Genomic DNA, 16,395 nt, shown 5'->3' on the forward strand with positions numbered 1-16,395 from the left:
GGGGGCCCAACCACCAAGAAGAGCAGATGGAGGGAAGCAACAAGGCATCGTAGAAACCCATGGAGAGGTGACACATTCTAATCTTTGTCACTCCCACTGTCCCCCCTCTTTTTGTACTTTTCTTTATTTCTTTTCTCTTGCCTTCTCTTTGCCTCTTTTTATTATTAAATAAAACATACTGTTTTTTTATAACATCTAAGCTTGTTTGGTTTGAATCATGTTTTTTGGGTATATTCAAATCTTTCGGAGTTCTATCCATTTTATTCCCAGAGAGTTAGTTCTCTTTATTCCTCTGTAATTAAACTGGATCACAACAGCACCTGTCCACATAGGAAGGAGCAGGTGACAGAAATAACTCTCAAACTGGCACCTTTCCCCACTAACACAGAACTCTAGAATATAAAGAAGACCTCCATTTTGACATATTTCATCCCATGCTATTATTTGTTAATATGCATCAGATAACTGAAGAATCAGTTCTGTTACCTTCTTCCTCTTGGAGTTTGTCTTTTTCCACAGAAAGCAGATCTTTTGGCACCTCTTTGTCTGAGCACTGGGTTTTCCTCTTCTTCTTAGGCTACAGTATAGAGGAGATAGATAGCAGAAAGATAAAACAAATATTTGTTACGTTTCATCTAGGAGAAAAAAAGAGTCAGGGCAGTAATTGCCAAATGAAGACATCCCATGGTATTCAGAGAGAGTAGGGGGTTGCTGGAGTCTCTTAAGTGTGTGCAAAAGTCTTCCTGAGCAGATTTTATTGTGAATTCCAAATCAATAAATGCTTCTGCTTTGGACTTACAAGTCTTACTTATCTGCTAGTTTAGAAAGTTCACATTTTAATTCAGGTACCTGCTCTGCAGTAAGATTTGCATTCATTGTTCCTGGGTTCTAATGTTCTTCCCCTGAAAGAGGAAAGTCTAAAGTGTTTGTCCCCTTTCAAATCAGGAATGCTATAATCAAGAGTTAGGACCCTGCCAATGCTTAACAAAAACCCCTGCCTCTCCTCTCTTCAAACCATGGCACAGCCTGTTTTTAGTGAAGGTGTCTGTAGTTTGCGCTAATCTGAAAGGGCACAGGAGTAGCTGAGGCCATTTTCATACAGCTTGATGAAACTAGCACTAACCTTGAACCATAAATTTTGAATTCTCTACTTTAAACAGTGGTTCTTGACTTTTCCAAGGTGGGAAACCCCTACCATAAATATAGTTCCCTGCCCAGGGTCAGGGGGTGCTCCTCCCTTAGAATCACAGAATGGTTTGGAAGGGACCTTAAAGATCACCCATTTCCACCCCCTCTGCCACGGGCAGGGACACCTTCCACTGTCCCAGGCTGCTCCAAGCCCCATCCAGCCTGGCCTTGAACACTTTCAGGGATGGAGAAGACACAGCTTGTCTGGGCAACTTGGAACTTGCTGTAAAGACTTGGAAGCTCTGTAAAGCATTAGCCTCTTCCTCCACACCAGTACAAGCGCCCAATGCCCAAGGTAAAACCCTTACACAGACCCTAGGAAATGTCCCTGTCAGAGCTGGAATGCAAATACGGGAGATTCCAGCACCCACTTCTGGGCTTGGATGATGAGAGCATCCCCCTTGTGGTGGCAGAGACAAACACTACAGTGTGGCTGTGCCAGAAAATTGCACGGGCTTACATTCCTGCATCATCTCTTAAGTGCAGCACACCAAGAAAGAACAAACTACCTAAAAAAAGAACATTCTTAAAACAACTGTCTCTTGAAAGATAATATGTAAACTCTAAAACTGTTGCTGGTACCTTGAGGAGCTTTTTTTCTCTGATGTTGACTGATGTGATAAGATGGCCATTCACTGGAACCTAGGAGGTAGACAATAAAAAATGCATTATAATACATATACATGCATACATGTGTATCTGTAGATATATATAAACATATTTATTTCAATATCTTCCCATAATGCATGCAATAGTCTGAAAGATACAGCTAAGCAACCCCCTGTACAAATCTGGGCTAGAATTTGTGGCCTTGTTCCAACTGGAGTAATTTATTCCAAATTAATTAGTGTATGCTAAGCCTTTATGAATGTAAATCCAGAAACTCCTCAAAGATTTATTCCAAAGCACACATATTTGTGGTTTATCATAAGACTTGTCTAGGATCAAAGTTGTTTTTCAAATAGGGTAAACCTGGCTTAAAGAAACAGCATAGACATGAGAAGGCTTATTTTAATTCTTGTTTACCAGTTGGGGTGGACCTTATGTTTCTTCTCAAGTCTATCTGACCAACTAAAAGAACAGATTTTATCCTAGCTAAATCCAGTAAAGTAAACAATAAATGTTTAAGGACTTTTCAAATTATAGTTTGATTAATGTCTCAGCTGTCTCAGAATTCCCTGGCAATTGCCATCCACCAGTTACAGGGATGGGAGGGTGTAAATCTGCTGCTGGGACAGCAAGGGCTGTGCCAGGAAGGGCCACTGCACACTCTGCAGAGCCAGCAGCACCCAAGGCAAGGCTGAAGCTCCCTCCCCAGGTGCCTCTCTTTCCCCTGACACACACAGCAGCTCGTTGCTGGATGTATGGCACTTCTCTGACTGATCCAGGTTGCTCTCCTTGTGCAATGCAGCTGCTCTTCACACTGCCCAGGCTTCCTTCAGTCCATCAGACCTGTTGGGCTGCTAGCTGAACCCACATCTCCCAGAAGGGAGCCTGACTCAAGCTGTCACCCCAATCCCTGATCCATCCTCTGCCTCCTCTGCCAGGGGCAAAGGGATCCCTGGCAGCCCTGCCTGGAGCAAAACCCCTCTGATCCCTGTTGAATTCAGGTGCCCAGTCCTCTTGGGGAAGGGAAGCCAGCTGATGCTTCCTCCTGCCTTCTCCCTCTCCCCACTCTCCCAGGTCAGCTCTGTCCTGAGACACTGTGCCAGTGATTAGTTAACAGCAGATAAAATCCTGGGGGTGACTGCCCGTGTCTCTCCCAGCAGACCCAGTGGGGCTGCAGTCCTTCACACCCTTAATGTCATCTCTTTGATATTTGGGGGATTTTAGAGCTATTTTTCACAAGTCTTAGAAAGGTCTGGTTTGAAGTGCAGGACAGGCACCTGTATGCTGGCAAATGCTTCATCCCTGGAGGTGTTTGCTTGGAATTCCAGACCAGTTACAAGCCCATGGTGGACATGGGCCCATCAGGCTGGTGTTCGTCCCAAGTTCCACAGTTATTAGGAGAGGAAGCCCCAAAACTATGGACTTTGCACACAGATAATACTGATTCTGGATCTTCCAGTAAAACGTCACAGAAGCAGGAGGCAAAACCCCTGCCTGTTGTATCAGTAACCAAACCAGCTTCACATTATAAGCTTAAGCCAAAATCTCCTCCGTCTCCCTCAGCTGTCATATGCAAACAATATAATTGTTTACAATTATGTTATTCTGAACATTAGTAAAATAATTACTTCTCTGTTAAAGCCCAGCAACATCTGTTAGAAGCAAGCAAGGCTGTCTTGTTTTTTCCCATGGGCACTCTCTTCTGAGAATCTCAGGTTCATTTACTAGAGGCACTCCATAAACCCCACAAAGCAAACCACTGTCCATCTCCTGCTCTGCTCAAGCAAAAAACCCTGCTCTACCTGCAGCAGGGAGGGAAGCAGCCTCTCACATAAAATGTGGGATATGAAATACATAACCAGGGGCATTTTGGTGAAATTTTGAACCATGTAGATATGATAAATCTTGAGCTTATACTATTCTCTCTTTCTCAGCATATGTTTCTGTATATTTAAATGTGTGAAAATACAGATAAATCTTGTCTCAGTGGACAAGAATTCCTATGCAATATAGAATCTTAGGGGATGATATGCCATTATATGCCAGGGAACTTCAGGAGAACTGAATTTTATCGGATGAATGCAAGAAGAAATGATTGGGGGAAGCCAAACAACATGAAAGTGGAATATTCCTTCCTGATGTCATCAAACCCTGGTGATTTCCCAGTTTTCATAATGAAATCTTCACTGTTTGCTAAAGGCTTTGCAAATGGACCTCCCAAGTGAAGGCACTTTGAGCACGACTGCCACCATGGGCACAGAAATCGCAGCACAGCTTAGGACGCACAGAGGAGGATGCTTTTTTGCCTTCTTTCAGACAGGCACAGATAAGAGGATAAGAGCCATCCCACCTCCTGTTAGCCTCTCTTTACATCAAGATGCTTCTGCAGGCATGAGGGACTGCAGGCAGAGACAAGGAAATGCCAGGATTAAGGACATGAAGCTGCCTCCCTTCCCCAGGCTGGCGTAAGCGAGCACAGCCCGAGGCTGTACAGAGCCCTCACACAGGCAAGAACTCCAGCAGGAAAATGTTGAGTGCAATAGAGGATTAAGGAAGATGCAAACTATATTGGCTCTGACAGACTTGTCTCAGCTGGAGCAGGATCTCATTCCTGGACCTTCTCTCCATGTAAATGACAGTAAACAAGCAGCTGGAAAATCGCAGCACTTTGTTTTAGTGCTTTGCTAACCTGACTGCTGCATGCTTGTACCAGACAAGCACAGCATTTCCTACTTAAATGATATTTCACCTGCTAGACAAACATCCCCCTCTGTCTGCATCACTGACTAGGAGGTTAAATACATACTGCTGACAGTCATTTACTATGACAGTCTATTTACTGTGTCCCAGGGGTCTTCATGATGACTGAGTGGCTATTTAGCCCTAAGTGCCCACCTGGGACTCCTGAACCTTGTTGCATCCTTCCTAAGGAGCAGCTGAGTGCAAAAAAATACCAAACCTGACCACTGACTGATGCTCAGCACACGTCCCACCACTGTGGTGATGCTCTTCTTTCGAACCTGAAATGTCTCTTGCTTCTCTTCCATCCTTCAGTAATACCAGCAACTCCCTTCCTTTCATCACCAAGAATTTTTACTGAGTTCTACTTCCTTTCAGTGGAAATGTATTATGTTAGCCTGACCTTTTGTATTAAATCCTGCCCTTATCCAACCCTTTTTCAGGCAGTAAGCTGGCTGTGTGGCTGAGGAACCCCACCCTACACTATTCTTCCCTTTTGAAGCCCTTAGGGTAGGGGATTAGTCATGCCTCTTTATCGTGCCATTTGGCCACTACGGAAAGGAAAAAGGAATTTTCATTATTTTATTTCATTTAACCTAATGGAATCATTAAAGAGAAATTAATATTGTCGGGGGAATTTTTTTCTTAATGAAAAATGTAGTTTTGTACAGGGAAAACACATCTAAATCCAGCACATTAAATGAATACATTAAGTCTTAAGTGCAATTCCAAATACATCAAATACATACAGAGAAACAGAATCAGGACTTTTAGTGGAATCAGACTTAGCATATTAATTTCTACTCACATTCTGTGGAACAATAGCAAGATTATTTTTAGTTCATGGCCATTTGGTTCGTGACCCAGTGGAACAGGATTTCCCCCCCCCACCCCCTGCCTTTTTTTTCCTTTTTTATGTAACTTGAGGTTATATTTCTGATGACTGTTCTGAAACTAGTGATTTCTGATTCTCTTGAACTAGTGTTTCACTTGTTTTATGCTGTTAATATAGTTCTACATAAAGTCACAAAGAAAGGAGGCAAAGTAATACATTTCCAAGTGCTAAAAAATACTGGGTTTAGTATATAAACTTTGTATTCAAAGCCATAAAGCTGCATGACTAGAGACTTACCTTTAGACACTTGTTAGACTAGTCATTTTTATAAAACCCAACACCTTTGTAGGGTCTGTCAAACCAGGGCAGCCTGCTTTCACATCTCAGTGCCACCAGCTGGTTAGAGGATTAATTAAAAATTATGTGAATATCAGCTTCAGGTTCACTAACTGCCCTTTGTCCCTCTTGGGAAAGGTGCTTAAAATTGCCATCCTTAGGAAGGCATGGAAAGGTTTGCCCAGTAGAGGGATACTAGGACAAAACAAACTCAGCCTATGAAACCCAAAGGGAGCTATAATATGCTTCACACATTGGAAGTCAGGGAATTCATTTAAGAACATGAATAAAGATTCAGAAAATTGTTCTCAGCTACCACTTTCAGAAAACTCAAATTAAGTGGGTTGGACACTGGAAATGAAAGGAAGCAAAACTACCCCATTCTGGCAGGGGGTCTGTGAACACAAAACCATTTCCAGATTTAAGAAGTACTTCAATTAAATTGTTTCTTAGTGCTCATTTCCAGTGAAAAAAAAAGGAGTTTTTTTCACTTTATGTTACAACACTAGAAAAATGTGGTGGATTTAGGCCAAGAGGCAATACTGGTATGACAAAAGTAACACCAACAGGCACTAAATTAAATAATAAAGGAAGGGGTAGGAGAAAAGAATAAAAAGGACTTTCTAAAGCAGGGCAATAAATTAAACATGCTCTCTCCCTTAAACACGCTCTGTTACAACTGGACAAGGTATGACTGCACTTTTCAGCTTTCTCAGTAGATCTCAACAAGCTGAAAAGTGAGCAGGAAATCTTCATCCCTCTCAGCATCCTCTGGAAGATGCAGTCCTTGCTCCCTGCACTCCAGCTCTGAGTCAGATTATTTGCAGCACCGCTTGCAGCTCACTGTTGGCTCTCTGCAGGTGGGTTCTTGTCTGCTGTGCACAGAAACAGGGGCTGGGCCACAGGGTGAGCAACCCAAGTGCTGTTGCTGCAGTCAGACAGGATTTGCATTTCTGCATCCACAGACAGAGAGCAGGGGCGAGACAAACGTGTTGGGAAATAAAGCAGTGTTGGCTTTCATTAATTCTGGTTCAGAGTTTCATAAATGGGAGCAGACATCCTGGCCAGCCTGCCTTTGCCACATGGTCTTGTCCTGACGATGGACTTTGCTCTGGGAGACCTATTCCCTAAACCAATGGGAGCCAGGTGAATGGGAAAAGACAAGCCTGCATTTGTCAGAGGAGAAAGGATGGGGTTTAGGCAGAGGCCATCAGAGAAACAGGAAAGTACCAGCTTCAAAGAAAATTAGTCAGTTCTACCAGCTAGAAAAAGGATAACACAATGGCAATTTCTGCTCAGGTGACAATGGAAAGCCAAAAAAATGTTGGGTTTGTTAGCAAAGGAAACTGAGTGGCTCTGCATGCATGGCAGAAGGACATAAAGGAACTTCTTTGGGACATGACTGCTCACAACACTACAGAGACATATCTGCAAAGGGGAGGGACAAGAGAGCCAAATCTTGGTTTTTGATCAGTTGTGTAAGTACTAATATTCTTTTTTAATAGCTGTTATTGACATGTGGCAATGCAAAGTTTTCCCTGGCAAAATCACTTCAGACAAATGTGTCCCCAGTAGGAAAGAAGAGTCTGTTGGAAAGGAAAATTACAAGGAAAACACATGCAATGAACAGACAATTATATGAGAACTACACACCAGGAATATGTGAAATTTTCCCTTTCCCTCAAGGCACCTAACATAGAAAAGAAAGGGGCAGTTCTCCCATGGAATGGATGCTCCAAGAACCTTGTGGAAAAAGACCTGGGTCATCAGCACAGAAAACCCATTTGTCTGCACATATTCCCAGGGATGAAATTGCCCAAAGGGACCCCTTGAGCACAAACACAGGTTGATGATAAGGAGTGGAAGCCAGGACTGCATATGTAGCCATTCATACCCAAAAGCAATTGTACAAGAAAGTTTAGGGAAACTTCCTTCAAGATGATGCTGCCTACATTACATTTAGTGAATCATCCTTAGGATGATGCTGCCTACATTACAGGTCCTCCTGCTGGCCAACCTTCCCTGGACATACAAGAAGCCACACAGCAGCCATAAACACAAGGACCTGCCTTGGTTCAGCTGCTCTCATAATCAGGGGAAAAAAACATGTCTGGGGAATGAGTTTCTGCAGTGTGAGTAGATTAAAACTACTGTTGTGAGGAGGGATGAAGAAATCACTTTCCTGGGATCTTCTATTCTGATTAATCAGAGCACATCTCAACAAGGGATAAAGGCTCCATTTTAAGGAGGCAATTACAAACTCCAACACCTTCCAGGATACTATAAAAATCAATTCTCATCCAAGATAGCTGTATAAAAATAATTGTGCAACTGTGTTGCATTGGCATGAAAAACACTGTGTAACCTGAAAAGAAAAAGTCTCTGCAAAACTCTGGAGCTGAAGGGATGGATCTGTGGTTCTGGTACTGTTAAGCAATCCTGTAAGAAGCAAAAAATATCTCCAGTTTATAAAGACACTTCAGAAAAGCAGAAAGCTTTCTTTTTGAATGTATCAGCACACATTTTTAGAAGCTGCTTAAGGAAGATGATGTCACTGCATTTGTAAAAAATGCTCTTCTTTACAACTGACCAATTTGCAGAACAGCCCAAAAACTCTGAGTAAACACAAATGCCCCAACTCAGCAACTGTCCCACTCAGATCAGTTGGCTTCCAGCAAGTATCATTAGCAATTTCCCAGAATTAGGGAAAAGGCAATCCCGAAAAAGACTAAACACTCTCAGCATAATTTCTAGAGGGTTTTTTTGGTGTGTGTGTGTGTGTGGCTGTGTGACAACAGCCAGAATGTAATTTATTTTGGTCTATGCACAAAATCCCATTCAAAATATGCTTGTATGATTGTGTGCAGGCCATGTATCCATTGGAACAAAGAGGCTGGACATGACCTGGCCACATACTTTCACAGCCCAGAAACCCAAATGTGCCCTGGGCTGCACCCAAAGCAGCAGATGGGGGGGATTCTGCCCCTCTGCTCTGCCCTGCCCTGCCCTGCTGAGACCCCACCTGCAGGGCTGCATCCAGCCCTGGGGTCCCAGTGCAGGAAGGACATGGAGCTGTTGGAATAAATCCAGAGGAGGACACCAAGTTTATCAGAGGGATGATACACCTCTGCTATGAGGAAAGGCTGGGAGAATTGGGGTTGTTCAGCTTGCAAAAGAGAAGGCTTCAGGGTGACTGTCCTGGTTCTGGACAGGACAGGGTTAGTTTTTTGCAGAAACTGTGAGGGAGTGTGGCCAGGACCTGGAGCTTATTCTATCCCACCTTGTAGTCATTGCCAGGGGGGCTAGGGGAAGGGACTCTCTTTTGGGGAGAAGGGATTCCTTCCAGTCTGCTATTCTCTATTGTTAAGGGGTTTCTGTGTGAATCATTTATTTTCTTGTACCCTCTGTCATTAGTATTATTCCTGTTCCTGTTTGTTTTCTTATCTCGTTGCTGTTTCAGTAAATTGATTTTATCTCAGTTTTGTGATCTTTACCTTTTGTGCCTCCAAGTCTCAACTCCATCCCACTGCAGGTGGGAGGGGGAAAGCTGGGAGCAGGAGGGAGGAGAATGTGGTTTTGGAGAGTCTTGGTGGGGGCACCACCTCAGTGATCAACTGAGGCCTCCCAGCACCCGAAGGGAACTTCAAGGAAAGATAGGGTAGAACTACTCACAAGAGCATTTAGTAAGAGGACAAGGAGGAATGAGTTCAGATTGAAAGAGAGGAGGTTTAGATGAGATATTAGGAAGAAGTTCTTCACCATGAGGTGGTGAGGCACCAGAACAGGTTGCCAGGGGAGTGGTGGGTGCCCCATTTCTGGAGATGTTCAAGGACAGATTGGATGGAGCTCTGAGCAGCCTGGTCTAATGAACAACACATCCCTACCCACAGCAAGGGAGGTGGAACCAGATGATCCTCAAGGTCCCCTTCCAACCCAAACCATTCTATGAAAGTTTGTTTCAACAGACTTCTATCACATGGGCTATTGAAGCCACTTAGTCTGGGTCTAACAGGGCACTGTGGCTCCTGGACAGGTCTGGCTACCTATTGCTATGGGGAGTAGGGACACACAAAGGGAAGATCAGTTCCACATCATCCTGCAGCCAAGTAAGAGCAGATTTCATGGGAAGGCAACCTGACAGCCCACCCATGAGGCTGCAAGTGGGAATTACTGGCAAACATGCATTCCCAAACTGAAAAAATAATTAACCACCTAGGTTCTTTTAATTAAGATCTTGACTTATCCACCACTCCAGGATATGCAGATGTTTGGCTGCTGGGATGTATCAACACACCTGAGCACTGGAGGCAATTTGTGTCTTGTTTTTTTCATACCTCAGCAGGCAGCAGAGAGGGGCTCCTATTCTGTAATACCTGCACACCCCATCTTATCACATTGGCCGTGTCTATGAATGGGAGACTTTGTTATTAATGACACCCCTGCTGCTGCTCTGGTGGAAATTTTCATATGCAAATTTCAGCATATCAAAGGTGTTTGGCTGTTCTGGCACCCTCACAGCAGCTCCGTGCCAGAACAGTGCAGCATTTTACACTTAAGTGAGGAGATAAAGTTTTTGCCTCGAGGATATGATGTTTCAAAGACAGAGAGAATCTGATGGGAAATGACAAGGAGCAGTGGAGAAGGCAGGGTGGGGAAAAGAAAACAAAAGAGACAAATAGAGAAAGGAAAAGGCACGGTACTGTCATGGGAGGACAAGCCTTCGTTTTTCATTCCAGTGTGCAAGATGTTTTCTCAGGATTATCTATCTTTAGGATCTTTTAAGTTATTTTTCTTGATCATCCTCTTCTCATGCTCCACCTCCTCAGGACCATGTTTTCCATACTCTGCATGATAATCAGTGGGTCTGTATAGAGGATGATGCCACTGTGTAAATGCAACTGCTGGAGCCCAGTCCCTAAAGAGTAGGAATCGCTCAGCACTGGAAAAGATGAGATTAATGGCAGAAACTGCACATGACTGTAAACAAATTTATCCCTTCAGTTTATCCCTCCTCTTCTCTGGTTTGTGTTACTTAGGCCATGAGATGCAGCATCCCTGACTAGAAGATACCCATCTAAATCTGTGCCTTCAGCTTGAACTAATAACCCTGCCACCACCACAGCACCTGGGCTGTCTCTGACACATTTCCTGCTCATGAAGAACAAAACCACATATTTTATAGCACACACTAAAAAATCCCTGCAAATTCCTTTTGTTTGTCTGTCTCAGAAATAAGATCTAGGAGAAAATAGCAACAGATTAAACAATAAAGGGGGTGTCTCCCCTTTCTATCCCACGCTGCCTCCTGTATTGGTGGCTCTGAAAAATTTTAATTGGTTCTGCAGGCAACTCAAGTTATCTAGTATTGATGATTATAAAGGTGTAATAAAATTGTTACTGAAATCCCTCTTCACCCCTTGACCCTGGCAGCTCTGTTCAGATTGCTTTTGGATTTAGCTGTTCTTTGCTAATTCAGGGGTACTTATGCTGCCAGGTGAAGATTCTGCTCTGACTGATGAAAGAAAAAATGACCTAAAATGCAATAATTGATTAAAAGATAACTATAATACAACTAAAAGCTAAAGTTTCCATGACAAAATAATATACCCTTGAAAACTAGCATTACAATGGAAAGCCTGGCACATTTCTGCTCCTGAGGAACAAAACCACTTATTTTATATAGCACACTTAAAAATTCCTGCAAACTCATTTTGTTTGTCTTGCTCAGAAATGACACCTAGGAGACAATAGTAACAGATTAAAATGTTTTTAAAAAGCTCGATGTATTAATTTTAAGTCCATACTTATGTTTGGTAAGTTATTCTGAGAGCTTTACTTTCCACATTGCAGTGCCTCGATGAAATTGTTTTCTGTGATTTACACTGAGATTTTCTGCTACAGACAGCTTACAGCATGTCAAAGCAACAGAGTGATGACAGTGTCATGCAGAAACTTCAGCACTGTGCGTCAAATCAAACTCACAGCATATATTCAACAGGGTGGCCATGATCACCAGCTCACAGCCACGAATTCATGCAATAACAACAGAGCTTTGATTTGGAGTAAATATACATAATCAGCACATAGTATTAACACCGCAGTATGGATATTACTCCTTTATATTCCTTCTTAGTATGATGGACATTAACTTGACTCCCTGCAAAGAGGATATGGAGTTATGCTGTCAGACAGAACGGCGGATGCAAGGCCAGTGCCGGCACCCCCAGCCAGGTGCTCGGGCAACCTGCTGCCTTGCACTGGCACCTGGATGGCACCGCCGAGGGTTCCGGGGGGAGTGCTGAGCCCCCTCACCCCTGCATCACAGCCAGGGGCTCGGGACGGTGCGTCCCTGGGCGGGACGGGATGGGATGGGATGAGACAGGGTGAGATGGGATGAGACACGGTGGGATGGGATGAGACACGGCGGGATGGGGTGGCAGCAGCCCGGTGGGGCAGGACGCACAGGGTGCAGGGCTGTTCTCTGCCCTGAAAAGGTGCCGGGCAGGAGAGAGGGAAGGATGCTCGTCCCGTCCCGGGGCGCGGGCCGGGCGCGACACCCGGAACCCTTCCTTACCTGCGCCGTGCGCCTTTGTTCCTCCGGCTGCCGCGCCGGCAGCGCCCCGGCCGCCCGGCCGCCGGCCCCCGCGGGGCCATCCTCCTCCTCCTCCTCCTCCTCCTCTTCCTCCTCCTCCTCCTCCTCCTCCTGCGCCTCCCCGGCGGCGCGGCGGCGGGGGGGTCCCGGCGCGGCCCCTCGGTCCCGCAGCCCCCGCAGGACGAGCAGCGCGGCCGCGGCAGCCGCCAGCACCAGCGCCGGCCAGAGCAGCGCCAGCAGCCGGCCCGGCAGCTCCCCGGCCCCCAGCGCCAGCAGCCGGCCCGGCAGCTCCCCGGCCCCCAGCGCCATCCGCGCCGCCGGGCCCAGCATGGGTGCCGGGGATGCTCCGCTGGCCGCGCTCCCCAAGTTGGTGCCGGAGCCGCGCTCGCCGCCGCCCCGAGCGGCGCGGGGGGACCGGGCGGGGATGCGGGGGGGCCCGGGGGGCGCGGACACGTCGGTGCTTACGGGAGCCTCGTGGCGAAGGGCGGGTGCGCCGAGCGGGGGGCGGGAGTGGGACCCCGGGCGCGGCCGATCGCTGCCGCCGGGGAGGAAGGGGTTAATGCGCGCAGTGGCTCTTCCCTGGAGAAGGATGACAGCGGCACACGACGGAAGGTGAAGGCGAGGCGATGGTTCGAGCGCAGATGTTCGGCCGAGGATGCGGTGTGCAGGGATGCTCACAAGTGATGCTTTCCTGCAGAATTCCCCGGTCTAGGCAGAGCAGTCCTTAGGGACGCGCCGGTGCTGTCAGGCAGCGCTGCGAGCCCGTGGTTATGGAGCACCATGGCTGTGACGATGGCAGCGCTGCCGTGTAACGCAGCCCGAGATGCGCTCTGCTCTCTCTCATCCCAGCCTTCTACCGCCGCCAGCAGAACGCGGGGCACAGCGCCTCGAGCCAGACCTCTGCCGCGCAGGATGCAAAATTCCCCCAGCCACCTGATGAATAAGTGCAGATGATGCTCTCAGAAAGTCTTTTTTCAAAGCCACCGAGTATTTTTTTTTAAAGTGGAAAGCTGAGTTTTGCCCTGGTCAATCTAGCGGGACAACCTCTGAGCAATAAATAAATGTTGAATAGTCGTGAAGGGAAGGAGCGAGCTCCTCGTTCTCTCAGCATGGCTGGCACAAACGCAGTGGGTCTTATCAGGGCCCATAACAACAAAAAAAATTAGTAAATAAAGCTTATTTAACTAAAACAGCATAAAAAGTCATGTTTGCAGCAAAGGCAGCACAGAGAAAAGGCTGCTAAGGGAATGACTTTTATCTGTCATGGCTTTATTTCACACCTAGCAGAGACTGCTGTCTTGAGTGTGAGTGCTGGAGCTCAAACCCACTGAAAAGATAGCAATGGGAAAGGCTTGTTATCCATCCTTCCACTGGATTACCAGCCCTTCAGAGGTGACAGATTTGTTGTTCTCATGGCCTAGATTAATTACAACTCTGTGTTTGAAAGCACAGTAAGGTGTTTATAGCACTCTAGAAATTTTCAGATAAACTACAGGAGAATTGTGGATAAAATGATATGCTGAATGGCCTTATGGGGAGAAGAAGGTTTTGGGGGGGAGGGAGAAATGCTTAATACATAGGAGAGAGCTGTGGGGATATGGGGTGCTTCAAACACTGTTGTTGGGATAGGAAGCTTCTGCTTAAACGTGGATCACACAAATTATCACTTTCTGCCTCTATCTCATACTGCCTATCTTCTAAAATTTAACACTGAATAATCTTGTGGTCTAAAACCTCAGGAATGGAGTGTTTCTGTCCCTAGGCATGATACTGATGTCTTGTGAGAATGTCTATCTTGCACCCATCTGGAGCCCTGAGCTGATAACTGAGTAGTCATGTGCAAATGTCAGAGACTGGGGAATTCCTCCATAGCTCAAAATGGCACTTATGTGGTTAGTTTAGATACTTGTCTTTTTTTTTTTTTTTTTTAACTTATCTTGATTTTTATTTTTTACCCTTCTTTATTTCTCTGTTTGTAAAATGAAGATACATCTCTTCATGTCTGAGCTGTTAAAAATGCATACAATCTATACCTCAGCTCATACATAAATTCACTGCTTTCAGCTCATCTAAATTAGTTTGTTTATCTTTTCCTGGGGAAACATAAGCTGAAAGACATTTCAGGAGTCAGCATTGCTTAATTGAGTATGAGATTACTGCTTTGCACCATTCCCTTCTATTTCTTTTTTTTCTTCAATAGAGGCAATTACTGTGGCTGGCCTCTAATGGCATTTACAGTAATTTCACGAATACAAGCCGCACCAATTTGACCAAAATTTTGGTGGAAACCCGGAAGTGCGGCTAATATTCCGGGGCGGCTAATCTATTAACAAAATTCTAAAAGCTGCCAACACGGAAGTGAGAGCCCGCGGCAGCCCCAAGCCAAGCTGGAGCCCGGCCGGCCCCGGCAGAGGTGGGAAAGCCTGGCAGAGGCGGGGCCAGCAGTGTGGGGGGCGGGCGGCAGAGCCTGAGCCAGCAGGGCGGGGCAGGGAGGGCGGCAGAGCCTGAGCCAGCATGGCGGGGGAGCCCGGGAGAACTGGGGCTAGCAGTGCAGGGGAGCATGGCAGAAGCAGGAAGGCCGGCGGGTGGGGCTGCCTGGCAGCGGGGGAAGCCCAGCATAATCGGGGCCAGCAGCGTGGGGGAGCCCGGCGGTGCGGGGGCCTGCAGTGCCGGCCAGGGCGAGGAAACGCGGCGGCGGTGCAGACGGGAGGGGGCGGCCGGCGAGCCTGGTGGCGGCGGCGGCAGCCCTGCCGGCGGGGCGAGCGAAAGCGGCGCTCGCGAAGCGCCGCCGCTCGCGAGCGAAGCGCCGCCGCCGCTCGCGGAAGCGCCGCCGCGGCGAGCGAGCGAAGCGCCGCCGCCGCTCGCGAGCGAAGCGCCGCCGCCGCTCGCGAGCGAAGCGCCGCCGCGGCGAGCGAGCGAAGCGCCGCCGCCGCTCGCGAGCGAAGCGCCGCCGCGGCGAGCGAGCGAAGCGCCGCCGCGGCGAGCGAGCGAAGCGCCGCCGCCGCTCGCGAGCGAAGCGCCGCCGCGGCGAGCGAGCGAAGCGCCGCCGCCGCTCGCGAGCGAAGCGCCGCCGCGGCGAGCGAGCGAAGCGCCGCCGCCGCGAGCGAGCGAAGCGCCGCCGCGGCGAGCGAGCGAAGCGCCGCCGCCGCGAGCGAGCGAAGCGCCGCCGCCGCGAGCGGAAGCGCCGCCGCCGCGAGCGAAAGCGCCGCGGGGCGGGCGCGGCGCTCGCGAGGCGCGGCGCGGGGCGAGCGAAAGCGGCAGCGGGGCGGGCGGCGAGCCCGGCGGCGGCAGCCCTGCCAGCCGGGCGAGCGAACGCGGCAGCGGGGCGGTGCTGACGGGAGAGGGGGGCCAGCGAGCCCGGCGGCGGCGGCAGCACCAGCCGGCCAGCCCCGCCGAGCCGTGGCGCTGAGCTGGGCCACCCGGCCCCGTCGGCAACCATGAGCGGGCCGAGCCTTCCTGGCCCCGCCCCGAGCCAGTAAAGCCCGCTATGCCGCGATCCTGTTACTAATTGGCCAATTTGTGAAAGCTGCGCACGGATTCTCGCGACGAACGAAAGTGCGGCTAATATTCGGGGTGCGGCTTATCTATTGACAAAGACAGCAACATTGTCGAGGCACCGGGGGTGCGGCTTATAATCCGTGCGGCTTGTATTCGTGAAACTACTGTATTTAAAAAGATAAGCATCATCATATTAGACCTTTTTTTTTTTTTCTAGTATTATTAGAGGCTCATTTGGTAGCATATCTCTTACACTATTGCTCTATGAAAATAGCACAAATTATTATTTTGTTGTGTTATATGGAAAGACTGAAGTTTTATTGCAAACTTGAGGGGCTATTTCTCCATTTGTGTGACTTGAGCTAATTGCAAATGTCAGATGGGGAGTTGCTCTCATACCTGGACAGAAAGTCCAATAATTAGAAGCTGGAACCACCTATCTGTTGTGGACCAAAATGTGATGGATTTTCACTGACAAAATAGTGCAGACATTAATTCTGATGGGTTCTGGTTAAACCTGTCTGCTTCTGTGCAGAGTTTGTCATTCAGGGTGCTGAAATTATGAAGGTAGGCTTTGGGAAATTTTCTGGAGAAAAAT

At 47.7% G+C, this 16,395-nt stretch overlaps 1 protein-coding gene across 1 annotated transcript in view; it reads right to left on the reverse strand.

Annotated features, from left to right (window-relative positions):
- LOC116993636 (protein LYRIC-like) overlaps positions 1–12,629 on the reverse strand; it is a 30,683-nt gene extending 18,054 nt beyond the window's left edge. The window contains exons 1-4 of the mRNA XM_033054468.1: positions 12,456–12,629; positions 12,282–12,380; positions 1,771–1,830; positions 487–577 (exon numbers count right to left, since the gene is read on the reverse strand). Coding sequence (XP_032910359.1) covers positions 487–577; positions 1,771–1,830; positions 12,282–12,380; positions 12,456–12,629 — 424 coding nt within the window. The remainder of the gene's footprint in view (positions 1–486; positions 578–1,770; positions 1,831–12,281; positions 12,381–12,455) is intronic.
- Between the last annotated feature and the right edge of the window lie 3,766 nt (positions 12,630–16,395).

The sequence above is a fragment of the Catharus ustulatus genome, chromosome 3 (assembly GCF_009819885.2).
Source record: "Catharus ustulatus isolate bCatUst1 chromosome 3, bCatUst1.pri.v2, whole genome shotgun sequence".
Taxonomy (NCBI): domain Eukaryota; kingdom Metazoa; phylum Chordata; class Aves; order Passeriformes; family Turdidae; genus Catharus; species Catharus ustulatus.